Below are 23,520 nucleotides of genomic sequence, written 5' to 3' on the forward strand. Positions count from 1 at the left end.
GTTTATCACTGTGATACTAACTAAAAAAAAAAACTGGTATTCACCAATACTTACCCCTCCGGCGAGGTCCAGCAAAGTCTTGGTCCTCTGCGAGGTCCTCCGCTGGGAGGCAGGCAGAGAATGCTGTTTGGCTGCTGTGATCGCGGCCGGGGAGCATCCTCTGCCTGGGGGGAAAGATGCCGCCCTGTCCAGCCCACTCTCTACTTACATTTATCTTTTACTAAGATGGTGGACAGTTGGGGTTTGTTCCGGCTGCCGGGGTGGAGAGGACGCTACTGCCACTGCCAGTCCCTTCTATCAGACAGATTCGGAGGGCAGTGACAGTAAGACATGGGCAGGGCTAGGCGGCCTCCGCTACTTACAATCCCATGGTGGCCGGCCTATCGTATTAAGGGAAGTAACATCACACGTCGTGACGTCTTTGCGCATGGGCCCCGCCCCCACTGACTTGCACATATGCAGTGCATAGTTCGAAGGAGCAGTGGGGAAAACCGGGGGGATTCTTCATACTTTCCGGGGTGGCGGGAGTTCCCAGCTTATAGCAGGAGGCTATGTGGTGTGATTTTATTCTTTGGTACTTCCTCTATGTATTTATGTTATTGCCTGCCATTTAGAATTGTATTTATCCTCTGATATCATGTTTCTATATTACCTGTTTACCCAGTACAGTACTGTGTGCACTTTGTGGTGCCTTTATACATTATAGTTCATAATAATAATAATATTAATAATAATAATAATAATAATAATAATAATGCACAAAAGGACCAAACCCTCCTTACTCTGCAAAAATTATATATTTAAAAGGTTGGGCTCTTCGTACCCCTCTAAATATTTGTTAGCAAAGAAAAGCCCTGATGTGACTGATCTGGCATAGAATGGCTAAGCAACACAGACCTGTGTTCACAAAGCTCGGCTACAGCAAGATCACACTCCCAGTGACTGAACACACATTCTGGCCAGATACTGCTCAGGCTTACCAGAATAAAGAATAAGCTTTGTTTCATGTTCAGCTTTATGCAGCAGTGTTATGACATGCAAGCTCCCTAGTGCATGAGTGAATTCCCCAGGTGCTGGCCTGTAGCCAATGGTGTGAATACTCAGCTAGAGACGTAAATAGTTTAAGACCAGAAAATTGTGTGGTCGCCTTGGATTTCCCAGAACTCCCTGGGAGTAGGAGACTGGAGCTGTGCTGCTTTTATGGACAGGCTTACTGTAACGTAAACACTGACTGTCTCTACAGTGAGTTTTCCATATCTAGTGTCAGAATATTTCATGACTTTAACGGTTGCATTGGACGCTTACTATCAAAGACACAGCCATTTCCATGTTTGGAATTTTAAGGGCATTAGGACCTATTAAAATATTTGGCGTCCTCAGCTCCTGCTTTATATGGCATATTATTCTCAAATACTGTACATTAATTTAAAGGGAGGAGCCTACATGCTTCCAAAGTGTGTACATGTGTGTGTTTGTGTGTATGTGTGTGTATATATATATATATATATATATATACATACATACATGCATACACACACACACATATATATATATATATATTTTTTTTTTTTAAGAGATGTGCGGGTCTGGTTCTAAGGGAACCAGCAACAACCGGAAGTAGGGGTTCCGTGTCGAACAGAGTCTGAGTTCGGAATCCCTTTGAGGTAGAGGTCCCGGGTTTTGGATTGCATGCTAACAGGTCAAAATTATGTAATTTTAGCTTGGTTTTATTTATTTGAATTTTAAAATCCAGAGCCAAAACACGAGGTGGTTTTGTAAAACTAAAACATGAAGATGAATCCGGATTCAAAACCAAATCACGGGGGTCGGCACACATCTCTAATACTCGTATATCTCCTGGGGTAGATGGGCACTTCCAAACACACAGCAGCCAGGAAACAACATACCAGTCCAGGGTTTCCGTGTAATTAGCCAAAGCTAATTTATTTGTGCAGTAATAATAAAATCATAAAACAAAATCCTAACCCATCTGGGTTTTAACTAAACAAACAGGATCCCTCTCTCAGCCATGGTAGGACCAAAAGCCCCTACCACAAACATAGGCATATGCACAGTACTCACGGTCATTGAATCACAATGTCTTTTAACAGGCCTACTGCCTTTCCCTCAGGTAATGAGACACTGAGTAAAACCCCTGACACACTTATCAGCCTCTTACAGGTGCAAGTACTAATTAGCCTGTTCTCAGGCTAAAGACCTGAAGGCCCGAACTGGGCCTAGTGGTTGGAGCCTGTCCTCACTCTCCATCCACAACCCCAGGAACCCTTAACTGGCTTTTACTGAAGCCCAAACGTCTATAAAGTCTGTTTTTTCATAATTTTCCCGGAGTTTTAATAGATATAGGTCAGAAAGCTGGGATAAATATATCTAACATGTACCACCTTACCAGTGCTTTTAGGCAAAATGTACTAAGCAGCGGATTCTAAAGCCCGGCGGTTTGGCAGCGGTTTGGAGGCGGTTTTGCTATCCACAGATTTGCTATTGCCAAAACCACTGCTAAACCATTTTCAAAGCACACTTTAGAACAGAATAGAACAGAATTTACAAAGCCCCATCGATTTTTTAGACCATAGAAAGAATGGAATAGAAACTCCGGATTTATCAAGCAGGGGTATTGAAGACCACCATAAAACTGGTAGCAAAAACGGCGAAAAAATTTACTGTCCTTAGACAGGCGTGTTTGCTGAAACAATAGGCAATTTTGACAAGAATACCATCCAATTAGACTATAGAAGATTATGTCTCTCACTAGACATGAAATTGTCTTTAACAGATATACAAAAACAAATAAAAAAAATAAAACATAAGACAGAAAAGTAAAACACAAACACAATCTCACACTGCACTCACACAAGACAACACTTAAAAACACTGACTATATGGAAAACACAGCTCAAATAAAACAAATACACAACAAGAAACAAACCAACTTATAAAAGAAAAAACAGAGATATATACATTCAGATAGGATCATTAGTATAATTTCCCTGCTTTGGTTATAAGGTACAATGATCCCTATGGCTACATGCATTTTCTGAGAAGTATCAGTGTGTTTTCATCAACAAGTAGATCTTACCAACTGCTTTGGGGCTCATTTATATGTGGATATAAGTCAATTTTATGACACGCCTCTCAGATGTAGCAGTACACGCCCACTTTACCACCACGCTCATAAGTGTTGCTTTCACTATCTCCCTGAAATGCTTTTTCAAAAGTAGGCAAGTATGATTTAAAGTCACTCCCACAAACTTTGTTTAGCAGCATTCTTATGCTGAAAACAGAAAGAAGTGTATTTGAAGAAGTGTGAAACAACATTTCAGGATGGCTAATGCCCATATTAGCCAGCTCATGTGGATGATTGAGACATATAGTTGGATAAAATTAATATAACACACAGTTCTGGCACTTGCTAAAACATATATAGTATAAATCCATTTAGCACAACATACGGGAGTAATAAAAATTAAATCCATAAATATCCAACTGATGTCCCTTATTCTGGAAATGGAATGTTGGCAATCTCAAAAGCAAGGCCACATGAATATGATTGTTTTATGCAGTGCTCTGGGATACACAGTAGAATGAGAATTTATATTGCTGGAATTAAATGACAGCTGCATTTACCCTCCCCCAAACAAAAAATGAATGCACTGGTTCGCCCCCCTGTTGACTCTAATCTATTGGAATCTGCTAATAATTGCTTTTAAACGATCAATAAAGCCTGCCCAGAATTCCTTCCCTTCTGCTTAAGCATTTCAGTCATTTGAATAAAACAATGTAAAAAATTCATGCCAACGCTGATAAGCCAAGAGTTGCATGTGCCAAACCAAACACTTTGTACCAATCCATTACTGTTCCTAAGACAAAATGCAGCCCAGTATTTATTTATTTATTTATTAACAGTTTCTTATATAGCGCAGCATATTCCGTTGCGCTTTACAATTGGAAACATTGATAGAACAAAACAGGGTAATAAGAGACATACATAGAGGTAAGAGGGCCCTGCTTGCAAGCTTACAATCTATAGGGAAACAGGCATTGATACACAAGGATAGGTGCTATATATATTGCAATTTGGTCTGGCCAGAATGCAGAGTTTCTTGGTGGGCTGCATGATCCAGTCACACAGGAATGTCGGCAAAATGTCAGGAGTATGTGAAAGAAAGACAATATGTGAGGTTATGTGTGGACTGTGAGAGGGGATGTGATAAGACATGGAAGCTATGAAGGTTATGTGGTCGGTTCTGGAATCTGATAAGCTTGTCTGAAGAGGTGAGTTTTCAGGGAACGCTTGAAGGATTGAAGAGTAGAGGTAAGTCTTATTGTGTGTGGTAAGGCATTCCATAGAGTGGGTGCAGCCCGAAGAAAGTCCTGTAACCGTAAATGGGAGCAAGTAATGCGTGGGGATGAGAGACGCAGTTCTTGTGCTGAGCGGAGAGGTCGGGTTGGGAGATATTTTGAGATGAGTGAAGAGATGTATGTTGGTGTAATTCGGTTAATGGCCTTATGTGTAAGTAACAGTATTTTGTATTGAATACGGTAGAAAACTGGCAACCAATGGAGGGACTGACAGAGCGGGGCAGCAGACGATGAACGTTTGGCAAGGAAGATAAGCCTCGCAGCTGCATTCATAATGGATTGTAATGGCGATAGCCTGTTTTTGGGAAGACCAGTAAAGAGACTATTGCAATAGTCAATGCGGGAAATAATGAGTGCATGGATTAGAGTTTTTGCAGTGTCTTGTGTGAGATATGGTCGAATTTTGTATATGTTTTTTAGATGTATGTAACATGATTTTGAGACAGATTGAATGTGGGGAACAAAGGACAATTCAGAATTAAGGATGACACCAAGGCAGCGAGCTTGTGGGGTGGGGTGGATTGTTAAGTTATCAACAGTGATAAAGAGATCAGATTGGTAACTGTTATTGGCCGGTGGAAATATAATTAATTCTGTTTTAGAAATATTAAGTTTCAGGTAGCGAGATGACATCCAAGATGAAATGGCAGAAATACATTCAGTGACACGGACCAATACAGATGGTGATAAATCTGGAGAGGATAGGTAGATTTGAGTATCATCCGCATACAGATGGTACTGAAATCCAAAAGAGCGGATTAGTTTGCCAAGAGAGGTGGTATAGATTGAGAATAGCAAAGGATTTAAGACAGAGCCTTGCGGTACTCCAACTGATAGAGGTAGCGAAGAGGAGGCAGAATCAGAAAAACGAACAGAAAAAGAGCGATCAGACAGGTAGGAAGAGAACCAAGAAAGGGCTGTGTCCTTAAGACCTAGGGATTGTAATGTTTGTACGAGAAGAGAGTGGTCAACAGTGTCAAAAGCAGCAGAGAGATCTAGAAGAATTAGAAGTGAGTAATGGCCATTAGCCTTGGCAGTGACCAAATCATTTACTACCTTAGTCAGTGCTGTCTCTGTGGAGTGCTGGGAACTGAAGCCAAACTGAAGTGGGTCCAATAAGTTGTGGGTGTTAAGAAAGTGTGTGAGGCGGGTGTAGACAAGTCTCTCCAGTAGCTTGGAGGGGCTTGGGAGCTGGGAGATAGGACGGTAATTAGAGAGAGTGTTAGGGTCAGAATTTTGTTTTTTCAGAATGGGAGTAATCACTGCATGCTTGAACAGTGATGGAAAGATGCCAGTAGAAAGAGAGAGATTACAGATTTTAGTTAGGGTTGGGATGAGCACAGGAGACAGAGCTTTACTAATTTGTGAGGGTATAGGATCTAGAGGAGAGGTAATAGAGTAGGAGGATGAGAAGAGTGTAGATACTTCATCTTCATTTGTGGGCTCAAATGAAGAGAATGTGCCAGAGGGTTCAGGTAGGGAATTGAGTAGGTCACTAGCTGAGGAAGAGAATAACATTTCATTTCGGATATTATCAATCTTGTCCTTGAAATAGGAAGCAAGATCTTGTGCACAGATAGTAGCAGGTGGCTTGGGTGAGGGAGGGGTAAGAAGCAGTTTAAATGTATTAAAAAGTCGCTTGGGGTTAGAGGCTTGAGCAGAGATAAGAGATTGGAAATATATTTGCTTGGCAGTGTCCAGAGCAGTTCGATAAGAGTTGTAGATAGACTTATATGTGAGGAAGTCACTTGGAGTGCGAGACTTTCGCCACTGACGTTCTACTTTACGTGAGAGTTTTTGTAGATGCCTTGTTAAGTTAGAATGCCACGGTTGATGTCTGAGTCTACGCGGAGTGTGATGGGTAGCTGGAGCTACTTCATCGAGGGCTTTTACTAAAATCTGGTTTAGCTGTGATGCAGCAGTCTCAGGAGAAGTGAGTGCAGAAATTGGTGAGAGTTGTTGTTGTAGAGAGGTAGATAGTTGTTGAAAGTTAATCACATTAATATTTCTGCGGGTTTTAGGAGGTTTGGTTGATTTCACTGACATTGAGGTTGATGTAATGGAGGAAAGTGTGCAGGTGATAAGATTGTGATCTGAGAGAGGGAAAGGAGCATTAGTGAAATCAGAAACTGAGCATAGTCTGGTAAATACAAGATCAAGGCAGTGGCCCTCCTTATGAGTAGAGGAGTCAGTCCATTGGGAGAGGCCAAGAGAGGAGGTTAGAGAGAATAGTTTGGAAGCATGAGGAGATTGTGGACTGTCAATGGGGATATTGAAATCACCCATAATGATGGTGGAGATGTCTGAGGATAGGAAGTGAGGGAGCCAGGCTGAAAAATGTTCCAGAAATTGGTGCGGTGGCCCAGGCGGGCGATAGATAACAGCAACTCGCAGAGAGAAAGGGGTGAAAGTCCTGATAGAATGTACTTCAAATGATGTAAATGTGAGTGAAGGTACCTGTGGGAGAACTGTGAATGTGAAAGATTGGGAGAGTAATATTCCTACCCCACCTCCTTTACAATTGCCAGGCCTGGAGGTGTGTGAGAAGTGTAGGTTACCATGTGAAAGTGCAGCAGGGGAGACAGTGTCTGATTGTGTTAGCCATGTTTCTGTTATTGCCAGAAGGTTGAGGTTGGTTGAAATAAAGAGGTCATGGATGGATGTTAGTTTGTTGCAGACAGATCGTGCATTCCATAATGCACATTTTAGTGACTTGGATGGTGAAGGGAGGCATGCAATATTTATGAGGTTAGCTGGATTTATAGTTCGTTGTGGGTGTGGCATGTGGGTTGGGCCTGGATTTGGAGATATGTCACCAGCTAATAGAAGCAACAGGAGCGAGATATAAATATATTTGTGGGATTTGACTGAATGTTTGTTATGGCGAGAGGTTGTGGATGTTATTGTCAATGTGTTTAGATAAGTTAAAAGCTCATATGTGTTTGTAAGAGAAGAGGAAAGTACTGAGGTAGCAATATGTACAAAAGGATGAGCTGCAGGGAGAGTAAAGGATGTAGTAGTCTTAGAGATGATTCCATGGAGTGAGATCATTAATAGAAGTTTCTGATACATTTTTGCAATACATTCAATAATGTACAACACACAAAGTACTGGTAAGGAATGATATTGTAATTACCTTGTTGTAGATGGTGTTCAATGTTTGTTCAACTGTTTACATAGCCCTGCACTTATTAGTAATATAGTTTATACATAGACACACAATGGACAATTATAACATCATGATTACCCATAGAATCCTAGAACAACTAGGCATGCTTTGAATATATCCAATATAACCTATATGAACTGGAGGTGTCCATAGTAGATTCGGTCATCAGCACCATGTACACCTTCAACAGTTATTTGAGTAATACTATTTTATTACTTGGTTACAGTGCAGGTTAAGGCTACTGCCGCCCTCTAGTGAGTGACCAGAGACTAGGGACAGGGTTAATTGAGGGGTGGACTATCCGGCTATGTGACACCATAAAACAAGACGGAACACCCTCCCCCCCCCCAAAAAAAAAAAAAAAAAACGACTGCACGATTATGACATTGTAACCGTGCAATCGTTGCTCAGTCTGTGCGGTGTCTACACTGAATGTTCAGTCGTTCAGTGTAGGCACATCAATCATCCCCTACCACGCTCAACCTGACGTTATCGTCAGGTTGTCCAGCACGTTCGGGCGATGATTGATGTCAGAAACGAGCAGCGGGAGCGCGCATCGCTGGTCATTTCCAGCATTAATGTGCCCGATTCATGTTCGATTGAACGATATCGTTATCGTTCAATCGCACATAGAAATCGGTAAGTGGATGTGCGCCTTAAGGCACAGTAATTATGACATAAGTTAAAATGGTTTAACTTGATACCGGACACATCCTGAATACACTGTTCTATAGTTGGTCCCCCCTGTATCCCAGTGACTATAGACAAAGTGATTTCATAATAATCAACAAAGAACATTTTGAGCAGTGGTCAAAATAGTTATCTTCCAATTATGCAGTGCAAGGCAATGCACCATGGTCAGATATATAATAACCCAAGAGTAAAGTCCTTAAGAAATGTGCTGAAACTGTGCAGAAACTATTTTAACTTATTATTTCCTAAATACTGTTTGTTTTGTTTGGTCTTCAATTGGCTTTTTAGAACCTCAACCACATTTGCAATGCTCCGCCTAACCATCCCTAACCCAAGTGTCTGTTGTCAATCACTGGAGGTCAATTTACTAGAATGACCAGAGATTATGTAATAAAAAGGAATTTCCTGGATAAGAATTGAAGCACAAAAGTTGTCACTTTAGTGGAAAACAGTTATTATTTAATATACCACAGCGGTTTGTGAAATGAATAGAATAAAAGTATTTAATAAACCCATATGACCTAAGGGAAAGAGCTTCTGTGATTCAGCATGCGTTAAACCTAACTAGCAGCCACCTAAAATAGATTTCTCCTGTTATATAAGATGTAACGGGGTAGTAATTTGTGCAGTTCAGTTCTGGGTTGCTCTGATACCATTTTAAAGCAGCCAATATCCTCAACACTTCACAGGCTTTTTTTGGAAAAGCATTTGGGAATAGAGATGAACCATAGACCTACGGTCAGTACATTCAGCACTCCAGCAAAAGCCTCACTGTGTATGGAATACAAAGATCAGTTTAATGGGAGGGAAGAATAAAAAAAAGCAAGTGAAGTAATGAAATATACTGCTGGCTAAGAGGGACCTATTTCCTGAATGTCTCCATGCTGTCTCATCTCACAATTGAAATGCATTGGCAATATTCTGTCTTTTCATTACAATTTGCTTTGCTTGATAAAGCTAATGTGCACTTTTCATTGAATATAAAATAAATGAGGGCAAGTCCAGACAAAGAGCTTTTAAATAAAATACTTGTACAACATTCCAAGGCCAAAACTTTGGTGGACAAACTTGTGACGGGAAGGGAATCCCTCTCAGAAATATATACAAGTTATAGGGAAATATTTATGATATATTGTGATCCAATAAGATCCTATCCCAGGGAAGAGCTTCAGTACAGTGATAGTCATGACATATATATATATATATATATATATATATATATACACACACACACTATATATATATAGGCGGTACTTTAGTAAAAGTATATCTGTAATAATACTTATAGCATTAAACGATTCAAAGTTTACTTAAACTTGACGTAATCCTGAAAAAACAGATAGATTCAGCAAGATTTATGGTTTAATAAACAGGCCCCATAATGTTACAAGTTATACAGTTTAAGAGATTAAGGGGGCAATTCAATTAGGTGAGAGTTGGAAAAAGGCGAAAAACTTGCACACTTCGCATTATAATTTGCACACTTTGCCTTCATGAGCGCACCAGAGATACGCACAATTCAAGTAGAAAGGCGCATTTGCACTACTCGCAGTGAGTGTGCAAATTTTGTCCAAAAAGTGAATATTGAAAATTCCAAATGCCTAATGAGTCATTAGGGGGGGAGGTAAACGGGGGGTACTGAAGTAAGTCCTGACATTTTTACCTTACAATACAAATCTTCCCTACCTTTTCACCTGCTCAGGGGGGTGCGCACAAAAACAGGCAAATTTACTCTGAAAAATGATTGTGAGTTTGGCATTGAATTTCAAATGTAATTTGCAAGGTGAATTTGCAGAGATTTCACCTTGCGGGAGCAAACTCTTACCTGACTGATTTCCCCCCTAAATGTATAGAATATTGTCATTTGCAATCAATTTGCTGGGAACCTTGCACAGTTGTGTACACACAAGTTATTACATTTAGAATACTTTCCTGCTTGGTAATGCAGCTTGGACATAAGTCTTTCTTCCCCTGAGTATCAGGAATGTGGGAGTCTCTTCCACTATGGAAGTCCAGCCATCATTATTATTATCACTTTTGTGTCAGAGTGTGATGCTGTGAAAAGTTCACCAAACATTTGACCCTGTTGAAATATTGTATATTGTTTATACCCTCAACAATGAGCCAGAACACCAGTGTATGATGGCAGTATTAAGTGCCTGGATGATAGTAACCAGTGGACTTCATAGGCTGGGGCTTCAAGCTTCTGACTTTGAGGGGAACACATTTATGGCAGTCACTTCCTTTAATCAGCATTTAAACAAAATAATAAACTGCAAATTATAAAAAATTATAAAAAATAAATCACTTGGCAATAAGCAGGTCACAAGCCTACAACACGTTCATAAACATGTCAGAATGACCAAATCAATGAATAAAAAAAATAAACAAAAACTTGAATTTATTTTCTAGAAAATAACATGAAAATGGCTAAACAGAACAATCCTGAATGTGTGTGTTACTGGCGTTCTCGGGGTTAAGCAGCAGCATCTCTCTCGTACGTCAGTAGTGAGTCCTTCTGTTACTCTTGGTAACACATCATGATTACTAAGCAAGTCTATTTATAGACGAAATCTCTACTCTCCCCTTCATTAGAGCAGTGATCAGTTCTACATTATGTCAAGGGCATCATTCTACGCACAGGTAAAATAAACTATTTTTAAAATCACCCGTTTGCATTTATAAACTTGGGGAAATAATATACAGCGAGAATCACTTAGAGCTGAAGATTCTGCCCTGTATGAGAGGAGATGGTACATCTTTATTTCAGGGTGAAGATATGCAGCAGCAGGACTTTGGTTACTGTTAAACATGTCAGAGTAGGTTAGCATTGATTTCAATGACAAATTGAAGATATTTTGCCTGACCAATAAATTAATGAGTGGGCAAAGCAAACATTATATAAAGTAACTCTCTGTGTGAGACTTAATAACAGTAACAATGCACCCATAGGCCTCGGAAGGGGTGGACGTATGGGGGCGGCTCGCGGACGGTCAGATGCTGTCATTATATCAATAGGGTGCACGGCCCCGGCATTTCACGGAGAAGGTGGTGTAATGTGCAGTCTAAAGCTGGGTACACACCTAGCAGGTATATCTGCAGATCGAGTGATCTGCAGATGTATCTGCAGATGATGGTTGTTCATACACATTGAACAACCATCATCTGCCATCTGTCAGCGGTCCCACTGGCCAGGGGTCCCGCCGCAACCCCCACCCCGCAGCTGCCGATGCAAGTGTATGGGCGGTCGGCTGATATAACTGCCATCGGCTGTGCAGCACAGCTGACACGATATGTCTGTGACCGACGTCGTTCACAAGAATATCGCTGGTACACACTGGCAAATATATTAGCCGATCATTTGTATGCCCATCAGCCAATCAATTGATCGGCTAATAAATTTGCCAGTGTGTACCCAGCATTAGACTCTGTGCAGTGCAGAGGCTGTGCAGCCTATTGCTATAAAGCACAGCCCCTGACCGTCTGCCACTGCTGCACAGGTAAGTTGGAGGGAGGGGAGAGAAGGCGTCGGAACACTTTTATTGCATCCCCAACATAAAATCGTTCCAATGCCCCTGAATGCACCCAAACAGCCAATTGCTCTCATTAGTTGTAGATCGGACCAATGAAAGCTTCTGGCTGATTGGTTATGGGATAGTGTTTTTTTTGTGTAATGTTAGTAAATCACAAAGGTGCCTTACTAAAATATTACGTAAGGTAACATTTTATGCTCTATGAGGGATTAGGAGGGCTGTTAATTCTACATCATTGGAGCTGAACAGTGCACAATGATTAGCTAGCTGCCTCACAGCACTGGGGTTTCGATTCCCATCAAGGCCCACTCTGTGTGGAGTTTCTATGTACTCCGTGTTTGCATGAGTTTCCCTCGGTACTATGTTATTCTACCACAATCCAAAATATATAGGGGTGTGTGCCTATGGTAGGGATTATAGATTGTAAAATCAAACGGTGTAGAGACTATTGTGAATGACTGACATATTCTCTGTAAAGGGCAGCAGAATGTGTGAACTATACAAATAATTAACCCTATGAAAGACACTTCTGCATATTTCCCTAGGTAGCATAGTTTAACAAAATATCCATAAATCATCCCTTCGCTTTAGTGAGACCATGTAATTTACAGCAATCTAATCCAGCAACATCAAGGTATACCACTAGCACTATGGGGGCCATTTATCATTGATCACATACTCAATGGACGCTAATATTGCGCCCAGATCGCATTAACGCATTGCAGTATGTGATCATAGCACCGGGATTTATGAAACAGCGCATGCAGGAACAAGGGTTCAGAAAGGAGCCCGTCCCTGTGATGTGCTGGGCGTGAAGTGACTGCGTCAGCGGTCTCTTCAGTACTGTGATGGGACTCAGCCTACGTGCCGTGGCCATTACCGAGGAGGGCTCCTTCAGAACCCTCTCCTGGATAGTTTTTGGAGGTATGCAGTCGCGATGCCGTCAGTCTAAATGCCGACCGTCGGCATCCCGACTGTCTAATCCCGGCTAGGTACTAATACAGGCGTCGAAATCCTGACGCCTGTCATTAGACTTACACCGGGAGCCCGACACCCGGCCAACCGATCGAAGGTATTTCATATCGATTCTGTTTTACAGTGTATAGCCCATAGGTTACAGCAGCAGAACGCCAGCCGTCAGTATCGGATCCCCATAGGAAGCAATGAGGGTTACAGTTGCAGTCAGATATGGAGGGACAGCGGCAGGTATTGGAGATATCTGTTGCGTTCCCTCCATAATACATCTGGGGGATACTAAATATTTGCTGATATCCCCGAAAATACCATGCCGGCAATATTTAATGATAAATGGGCCCCTATTAAAGTTATTTTGTTGGTGAGAATAGACTTCATGTATGAAAATGGGATGAGGCGTATATTAATGGGACACTGGGGGCTTTTCAATTCAGCACAATGTTGAATAGACATGGGAAAGAGTTCCCAGAGCTATTCAATTGACCACGTTGTTGAGTCCAACCTTAAGACGGATGTTTAGTCACGGTAACTGCCATTCTCAGACAAAAGTGCCGGCCGTAGGGTGGTTAGCACCACACTAAGCGGTGCTAACAGCTAAACAGCATCGCGGCAGGCACTTAAGTCTGATTTTTTTTGCTCGCACCTCAGGAGGCTGCGAGCAGAAATCCTCTAACAGCGCAGTCAATTGAATAGCTCTCTGAACTCCATCACGGGACTATTCAACATTGCCCTGAAGTTAATCGTCCCCAATGTCATAGTTTATGGGGTGTGGCAGACTGGTTTGATGGTGTGACCGGATAGTCTGGAGACGTGGCTGGACTAGACAGGATTGGGCCAAATTTTTGTCCCCGTTTTAATAAGCAGATTGACAGAATTGTCCTTTTGAAACCTGAGCACACCATTCAAAAATAAGGGTAGATTCATCAAGTGGTGATAACCTCTTTTTCCGTCGCTTGTGAACAATAAAAAATAAAATCTCAAATATGCACAAAGGCAAACCAAAATACAGGAATGTTTCAAGTGGATCAAAAAGCTTGAAAATATAAGACAAGTTGTCTTATTCAATTTCCACTTGTACCCAGACTCAATGTAGCAGTGCAGCAATCCCAATCAGAGCACGTGACATCATGCTGCCAGACAACACTATAGGGGGAATTCAACTACAGCAGCCTCAATAATTTACTGGGTTCGAAAAAGGGTGTTAGCATCAGGCTTTAATGCCAGGGGCTATACAATTAGAGACCCTTTTTCTCGTCTGGTAAATTAACTGTTAACGGGCGTTAACACATAACCCAGACCTATGTGTTAACATGGTCGTGGCACCCGAAAACAGGCTATATGTGCCAGGAATTTCTGCTATGGGGCAAAAAAAATCCCTGTTAACTGCAGGCTACCGGCTGCTTTTGGGGCTAATCGAATAGTGCCGGGGGATCAATTAGTCTCCGGTAAATTACTGCGGCTGAATTAATTATCCCCATAACTTACTCATGCCTCTGTATTTTATTTACTGTTGCTAAAAGGTCATCATAATATGCAGCAACAATATAAATATCGCTATCTCCAGAACATCCAGCAATGTTCCAAATACTTCATAAATACACTATGAAACCAGCAGGTTACACAAAGCTCTGCATTGATTGACCCATGCTGTTCTGTACATGCACACAAAGCTCAGTACAACTACACTAAAACACTATACATACTATCCTACAAACATTACACATATTACAAAGCACAAACAACGCTCAGCACAACAGCACACTGTATAACACACACTACATATACAGTACTGCTGCTCTGCAAACTACATAAGAATCTCTATACAACTACAATGCACATTGGACAGACTGCTCTGCACACACTACAATGAGCACTACCCTCAGGGCACATCAGACACACTGGGTAATGCTTGGTAAAGATATGTACACAGCAGGGTGTAGTTAGCAGCTGCCACTGCCTGTAGGAACAAGATCAGCTGTAATTCAATCTCCCCCAACATACTAGGGATGAACGTTGGTGGATGCTATAGATGGTTTTGCATTGATGGCAGAGATTCACTAGTATTGCACCATTAGTGTCAGAGAATCCGGCAATGTTTTTATTCCACCCTCCCTACACCGTGGTAAGGAGCTTAGCTCCACTCCCAATGTAACCAGAGAAGCCCAAACACCCTTTCTGATTGCCCCACTGAATTCCACCACCAGCTGCTGCACTAATGGCCATCAATGGTGTAAACCATCTACGTTTTCCCGTCATCCATGTAAACACCATTGGCACCATGAATTGCCATCCCTACAACATACATTAGTGCAAGTGTACTCAAAATGCGGGCCTCCAACTGTTGTGGAACTACATATCTTAGCATGCCCAGCCACAGTTTTAGCACACCCTAATAGAAACTCTGTGCCAGGGCGCGTCGGGATATGTAGTTCCACAGCAGATGGAGGATCACCTGTTGAATACCCCTGCTCTAGTGGAACAATCATTTGGCGCCTATTCTTTGTTACAAAATCCCTTATTACATATAGCAGGTATAAGTTCCTAAAATGCCTGGCCCAAGACACAGGGCCAGGAGACACAATCTCACGTAATTGACTGACTATTGATTGGTTAATGATGTGACTGGCATACATGGCAGATGGAAGTACAGTATGTGAAGATTTGACATAAAAGTCGCAGGAGCTGGGGACGCAGGTGTGCAGAGATTTGCATCATCAGGTCCCATTTAGTGAACCACGATGACAAATATCAAGCCCTCAACGGGCCTGATGACGTGAACTGAATCATCAATACCATGTTTGCTTACTTCACAAGAGAAGTGAGATCCGAGAGGGTGGCCTACTACCAAGAGGCCTCTTCAAATTTTGCAAAATTTAGTGTTCATTCTAGCACCCTGCACCTGTCACATCCCTTGCAGTTCCTCTTTCCTGCCTGGGGTGTCACTTCTAATACACTGAGCTGATGCATCCAACTGCTGAGATACAGACCAGAGTGCGCTAGACGCAACAGAACAGAGAGAGGCACCCCAGGCAGGAAGGAGAAAATGCATGGATTGACTGGTGTAGGGTGCTAGAATGAACACTAAAAATGTGCAGTGTGTGTCAAATTGTGACTAAGGGTAAATACAAACATATCAAATTAACAAGCAAACACATAGACTGCCTCCTTCTACAATTGCATACTATGCCGGAACAATTACTGCACATTCACTGACCCAAGTATATACTAAGCCACAGCTACCTCAGACAAGTCTCAATTGGAAGATGCTCATTTAGAATGGAAAGGTCTTGACAATTGTGGCCTTTTAAAAGCTTATAGAACAGACTCTAGGTTTACGTCTCCACAAAAATGTTAGTGCTCTAATGTACAACTTCCATAATTGAATTCATAATCCAAGATATTCACCAGTGACTCAGGTAAGGGGTAAGTATCCATTCTGAAAACACGGACATAGTGTTTGGGATGTGCTACCCTGGGGAAGTGGATGCTCGCTGGGAAGAAAGGACACTGATATTGGAATTACAATACACAGTTAATCATTCCACTGACCATGACTTTTATAAAGCCCTTAAAGTAATGTTCAGAAACAGCGCCACATACAAAACCATGTTTTTGCATTCAACATAACTCTTCAAAAAAACATTCTTACCTACTCTCCCAGCAATTCAGGGAGCATTACCCTATTCAGTGTCACTTAAACTGGGTAGGGAGGGGGACATGAACAACATGATTCACATCATCAGTCCCCGTCCCCAATGTGGGAGGACGCAATTTATGCCATTGCGCAGTGGTGGATGGGGTAATTTTACACAATGTAACCACTTGTACTTTATGCTTTTATTTGCTGTACAGTTTGAGGGGAGGAGGGGAAGAATGAAGTACAGTAGGCTTAAGAGGGAATAAGCATTAAGTTAATTAAAATTACATCATCACTAAGGGGGCAATTAAATCGTTTTTTTAAGTTGCGCTAATTAATTGGCACCCAATGTTGTAATTGCATTGTTTTTGGGTGATCATTAATTATCGCTCTTACTGCGCCCAATTAGATCGGTTTTAAACTACAGTTTGGGCGCCCAAACCACAGACTTTTTCCACTGTTCCCACTCAGCAGGAGGCGAGCAGAAATGCCAGCGCCGGCGGCTGTTTGCACCTTAATGGAGCAACAATTGAATTGCTCCATCGGGCACCTGACACTGACAGCCGCCGGCACTAACAATTGAATCGCCTACTCTATGCCCACGTACCTTTACAGAGTTTAAGATGTTTACAACATTTTGCACTTTTCCTGAAAATATTTTATTAAAAAACAAACATACACAACAAACACAAAAACAACTAACACAACAAACACAACAACTGGCAGCCATGTCCTTCAAATTGGTTACTGAGAGGAAGCCTGTGGTGTGTCCTTACAAATCACAACTTTAAACTCCATTTCTCCTTGAAATAGTTAATTATACATCTGTGAAGGCTATTAGTAACTCTTTAATATAGGTCACTATATTAAGTTTAGTGACCCTCTAGATCAGGCCTGGCAAACCTATCCAGCTGTTCTGAAACTACAAGTCCCAGCATGCTTTACCAGTTGATCAGTGGCAGGGTATGCTGGGAATTGTAGTTTCACAACAGCCAGAGAGCCACAGGTCGGCCAGGCCTGCTGCAGATGGTTTGCAGGAAGGTATATAGTACACCCTTTTGCTGTGATTTGTTTTTTAATATCAGCAATTTAAGTGTTAAAGTATTTGTATTTTATTTTCTATTCATTTTTGTTCGCTTATATAACTGCAGACCTCCAACCATCCCTATTTCCGCAGGACAATACAGATTTGAGTCCATGCTCTTGGGTGACAAAGTCAACCTTTGTATGCAGCAGCCATGTCTATGTGCCAAATGGAATGGGGTGAGAGTTTAGAACATGTGAGAGTTTAGCAGTAACTCTGAAACTTTTTAAACTCGGCCAATGTAATAGAGTCAGAGAACCTGCAACCTCGCATTTTTTTTTAGACTCAACAAAAAAACTGTCACGATTTAAACTCTCATCCGGATGTTTTCCCATTTTGAAGATAAAGCTCGACCAATGTGGGAGTTTACTGCTAAACACTCACCTTACTACATTTGGCTCTATGTGTCCCGAATCTGTGATTAACTAATGGTGAGAGTTATGTAACTGTAGTAGAAATTATAGGATATTGTCATTGATCTTTTGTAAATCTTTCTTCTATCAAGATATTGAGAAAGGGACTGACGTAACATAAAAGCTTTAAATCCAAATCCTGGGATTAAGAAACACTATTTAGTCAAGGGTCTATTTAACACAGTCAGTCACATATTTAAGCATGCAAATTGTGTTTTTGTGTTTTTCCTGTGACCAATCATCTTCTACATTGAATTCCAATAAAAGACATTTTGATTATTTGCAGACCTCAAGAGATGTATTTTGGTAGAAGTAAAGAGTTCCAAGATGCAGGAAGTACTAGATATTTAATAGATTTTTTGTAATACCTTATGTGTATTACAGTGTTCAAACCCAGTAAAATATCATAATAGATTTCCCATTCAAACAAACTTTTCCAATTTATGATCTGCCTCCATCGGGGTCTGCAGGACAATGAATGCTCAACAGTCCCCATCCAAGTAATATGAATGAATACAACACAGCACTTATAGTAGTGCACAACTGTTAAGGTACCCACACACTGGACGACTTGCAAAAGATGTGATGTCGTCAACGATTAACCTTGAACTCCCCGGGCAACTCACCGACACTCCTGGACAGACAATATCTTGCTAAACTGTGCAATGTGACTAAAGACCTATCGTGCATCCTTAATGATTTCCAGCGCATCGTTAAGGAGATTGCCAGATCGTACCTGCAGTAGGTAAAATCTGAAGATACGACAAACGACCCGAGGGACAGCGCGCATTGGATCGTTCCTGGAAGCTGCGCGATTTGCATGTTTTTTGTAACAATGTATCATTCTGATGCATAGTTTTCGTGCAAATCGTGCCTAAAATCGTCCAGTGTGTGGGCATCTTAAGACTCATGAACTGTGTGTTTATTTCCCCATTTCATTTTGAGAAGCTAAGTTTATTAATATTTAAACTAATACGACCACTTTCAATAAACATGTACCGGTATGTATATTTAGAATTTCATATTTAATGCTACCTAAATATCACAGGGCATTAAACCTAACAGTCACATCAATGGATAATCAACAAGTTAAATGATATGCTAGAGACTGGAATTTCATGACATAGTAATTAGAGACCGAGAACAAGCTCTTGACACGCTTTTAGCCTAATTTCTTATTGTCGCCATGAAGGAGCTCCTGATTGGCACAATCTCGGCAGCACAACATTGCATGATTGCAGAAATAAATCACAGGGATTACACTGGCAAGGAGACGTTGAAACACGGCACAAACACAATAAAAAATTTTTGAAAATATGTATGAATCCTTCTTACATAATGCGGCTGTTTTCCAAGACCTCTCATGCCATCTCATTGCTGAGGGACCCGAGATACATGGATGACCTGGAAAACAGTTATTTTGGAAAAAAAAGCTAGTGAAATTAGTCATTGCAGTCAACACATAACTTTAATTAATTAAAATGGCCCTTTGAAACACTAAAACATCTGAGCCTTAGCAATTTTTTCCAAATCATTACCAACAACAACAAAAAATAGCGCTAAAAACAAATGCACAAGGATTATCAAAGGAAAAAAAAAATACCATTTACTTTAGAAAGTATAATATAATATGCCAGAAACTGTAGGCAAGTGTCTACATGTATTTGAAAATTCTAATCTCCCCCTATATCATCACAATATCTAATGGTTAATTGCAAACCCTACTAATTTGCTTAAGAAAAATCCACACACTTTCACAATAACTATACCCACATATCCCTACCAGAAATAGTTGATGACTATTAAACTGAGAGCACGAGCATTCGGAGGGGCACTCTAGTGTCCCAAAGTAATTGCAGTTTACTGAATTAGCTTTCCTTTGAGAGAAATAAGTGAAGCACTATATTTATCAAAGTCAAAATTTGTATTTTCACGCATATAAAAATTTATTTAACAAGCAAGCCCTGAAAAGTATACAAATATTTTTATTAAAATGGGCATGCATTTTTTTAAATTAACATTTATGGTTTTAGTGCCAGCATAATCAATAGCACTTTACAATTGGCAACAAACAAACTTTAATACATGTAATAAAATAAAAAAAAGCATGACAGCCTAATTCATAACAAAAAAAAGGTTATGTTCTATTTCAATGTACAAGTAATTAATAAGCATATCCATTGCTTACACAAATTAAAGACATTTTGTGAACTAAACCAATATCCATCCATGAGGCTGTAACTATAAATTCATTAGCAAATATTAGTGACATCACTAATGTGAGAATACCAGTTTCTGATTGGCTGCATTCTCATGACTACTGGTTTAGTCCACAACATGGCTGTTACCTGTGTGCAGGTAATGAGTAAACTTCAACTGACCGAAAGAGCAGCATAACGGACACAAAACTAAAATATCACAATGTATATAATTGTCTTTCAAATGCCTTTTCCATTCTGACTTACTGGGGGTAATTCAATTCAGCGCGAGGGAGCTCCAGCAGCTATTCAATTCAATGCGGTGTGTGCCTTGTTGGGAAGCAGGTAAGTCAGAGAATGCCGGTTCTTGCGACTTAACCTGGGTGTTAAGGAGCGGTAACCGGCATTCTTTGACTAAAGTGCCGGGCGCACAGCTGTTAGCGCCACGCTAAGCCGGCAAACAGCTGCGTGCCTGGCACTTTTGTCGGATTTCTCCTCACAACCCCAAGGGGGTGCGAGAGGAAACCCTTTAGCTGCCTAAACACTGCGCTGAATTGAATAGCTGCGGGAGCTCCCTCCCGCGGCCATTCACCAAAGCGCTGAATTGAATTCCCCCCAATGTATACAATGAACACAATGGAACGGTTATACCGATTTTTGACAATCAAGCCATTTAATCGGGCAGGTGGCATAGCTAAATATAAACCTATAGGCAACTAGGTAGAATTTAGGCATTTTCCATTTCATTTTACTCAGCAAGATCTAACTTTAGCATTAACAATAAGTGTTTTAGAATAGTACTGCGGGTTAAAAATAAAAAGCAGATAAAAAAAAAGTATTATACAAAGCTACGGTGGTAAAAATCATATTAATAACAAAAAAAAAATCTGTTCTTTTCCTGAAATAACTGGAAATGAAAAAAAGAAAGACAAAATAATAATTCAGCATGACCCTCTTAGTTATTTGCGCTTTGACCTACAGTACATATCTAGTCATTACATACAGGCTTATACAATGTCTTTATTTTGCCATTTGTGATGCTGCCAGAGGAGGTATTATCTGTGTAGTAAAATGACAAATGTGGTCAGTGTAAGGGAGCCCTTCCAGACAAATCTGATCAAAACTTTACATTGCAATTTAGCTTTATGTCCATGGGAGCCGGATTAAGGGAAGGTTTGGGGATAACAGGGGCATGATGTCCCGGGACCCCGCACTCCTAAGGACCCCTGGCCAAAGGGGGGGGGGGTTTGGATACTGCACCAATCCTTATCTTTTGTGTCCGGCTCTGCTTACCTGTGCCTGGGGCCCTGTCCCAAGCATCTATCCTTTGTCCACCTCAGTCCTGTACCCGGGTCTCTCCCCCTGCACCCAAGCATTTCCCAGCTCTGTCACCCACAGCTCAGTTCTGTCCTAACAAGCAGCAGAATCAGTAGGGGAGGGCTGGACGACGAGAGGGGTGGTGCTGATTATTGGGAGAGGGCCAGAGACTACGTCCTGTCTTAAGTACCCTGGGCCCCCTGAAGGCTTCCGGCCCTGCCATGGCCATCATGTCCACTCTAGAGAGAGCATTTTATATTAAGCATTTTTATGAGCTCTGCCCTCTCCTGGGCTGGTTTCCATTAGCCTCATAGCAGGAAACCTGAGAGGTATTCAGCAAGTTAGCCCAGGAATAAGTATGGTATGACAGTAGCTATGCAGTATAGCCAAAAAAGTAATATCACAGGTTCTAGTCTTCTATAAGCAATCAACACATTACACATTTTATTTAGGTCAGAATATTTAAGCACAACAAAAAAAAAGGACAACGGACTGGAACAAATTAGGTTAACCACTCCTCACCAGTTTAGTGGATGAGATACTTCATTACTAGTTATGGTTTAAAGTGGGAAGTCTACACTGTCACCACCAATAGAAGGCATCGATGCACTAGAAGTACAGTAGATGCAATGAATTAATATGTAACACAAAAAAAAAAAAAATCATATATACGCTCAATGTAAATATCACATAAATAATACTTCCTTTTCATTTATGTTAGATATTGCCAAATTAAACACCCTCACTTGGAATTATAGGTTTATGCAGATTATTTTGTATTTGTATGCTAATGTGAATTATATATGTTCACCTCCCTCACCTCTTCGGTATCAGAAACCAGCAGAGACATCTTCAGGACCCAAGTGTTCCCTTAAATCAGAGATAGCCATTTTTAATTATTAGGAAATAAAACTTTCTATATTGAAGATTTCCACTTCCAAAATCAATGAATTTGTAATAAATGGAAGTCCTAGACCTGTTTAAAAGCTGCGTATTGATATGTAAAAGACAAGGTCAATTAAACAAACTGGTTGCTCCACTTTATGTTCTGAAGGTCATTAGGTCACTCCATTGACCTCAATTTCTCACAATTACATTCAAAACAATTAATGGAGCAGACACATTTTTGAAATCTTTAATAACAATTGCCTTGGGGTGACTGGTACTAAAACTAAACCTTCTAGTTCTACACGGGTTCATAAGCATGCTTTTGGGTAGCATTGGCATTATATGGCACATATATGTTGTGCACATCCATGTGGGCTGCTTAACATCATCATCATCAAATAAAATCTATAAAATAACAGTGTGGTCTTCAGATATGGATACTTTTTAGACTAAAGTTATGTTATTTTGTTTTATAGTTACATGTATAAAAAATGTTTCACAGATGGGAATTGCTAGGTGCAATTAGCAATTTATCTTGCAGAAAACATTTAATTCTAAAGCATATCAGAAAAATGCCTAGAGAGAAAAAAAGGGGGGAGGGAGACCAATTAGTCTGTGTTCACATCTGCTTTGTATTCAGTTTAAGCAGTAAAACTTTTAATGTGCAAGTTTAAAAAAAAAAACTTTGAATGAATAGACCTGCACAATGAAGATATTTTTTGTATAGGTACAACAAAAACATTAACCTGCATTGCAATAACTGTGATTAGTGGTTATGGGAACTGATGCATCTCATTCTCAGGGCAGCATAAAATGGATGCAGCTGTAATCACTTGATAAATGTAGGGTTACTGGGTGTTTCCTCAGCTCACTCAGGGACTGCAATGATCTGATCCTCATATCTGCTAGGTGTGTACCCACCTGTGATGAATCTGCAGATCGAGTGATCTGCAGATGATGGTCATTCATATACACTGAACGACCAACATCTTCCAGGCAGCCGCGGGTCCCGCTGGCCGGAGGGCAGGTCGGAAGAGGGTCCGCCCCCTCCCAGTGGCTGCATGTGTTCAGGCTGTCTGCAGCCCGCCTGTACACACTTGCCGATGGACAGATATGTCTGCTGATATATCTGTCCATAGTCTGTGCAGCACAGCCGACGCGATAGGTCTGTGAATGACGTAGTTCTCAGACATATCGTGGGTACACACTGGCCGACGGGCACCGGATATATTG

General features: G+C 40.9%; 1 protein-coding gene across 3 annotated transcripts in view; it reads right to left on the reverse strand.

Annotated features, from left to right (window-relative positions):
• DIP2C (DIP2 acetate--CoA ligase C (putative)) overlaps positions 1 to 23,520 on the reverse strand; it is a 530,217-nt gene that overhangs the window by 314,554 nt on the left and 192,143 nt on the right. For 2 of the 3 annotated variants that reach the window (XM_088445438.1, XM_088445440.1), the window contains exon 2: positions 19,220 to 19,288. The exons of the other annotated variant lie outside the window; for it this stretch is intronic. In XM_088445438.1, the coding sequence (XP_088301564.1) occupies positions 19,220 to 19,288 (69 nt within the window). The remainder of the gene's footprint in view (positions 1 to 19,219; positions 19,289 to 23,520) is intronic. 3 annotated transcript variants of the gene reach the window in all.

Source organism: Taudactylus pleione, unplaced genomic scaffold, assembly GCF_031769625.1.
Source record: "Taudactylus pleione unplaced genomic scaffold, aTauple2 ptg000380l, whole genome shotgun sequence".
NCBI classification, from domain to species: domain Eukaryota; kingdom Metazoa; phylum Chordata; class Amphibia; order Anura; family Myobatrachidae; genus Taudactylus; species Taudactylus pleione.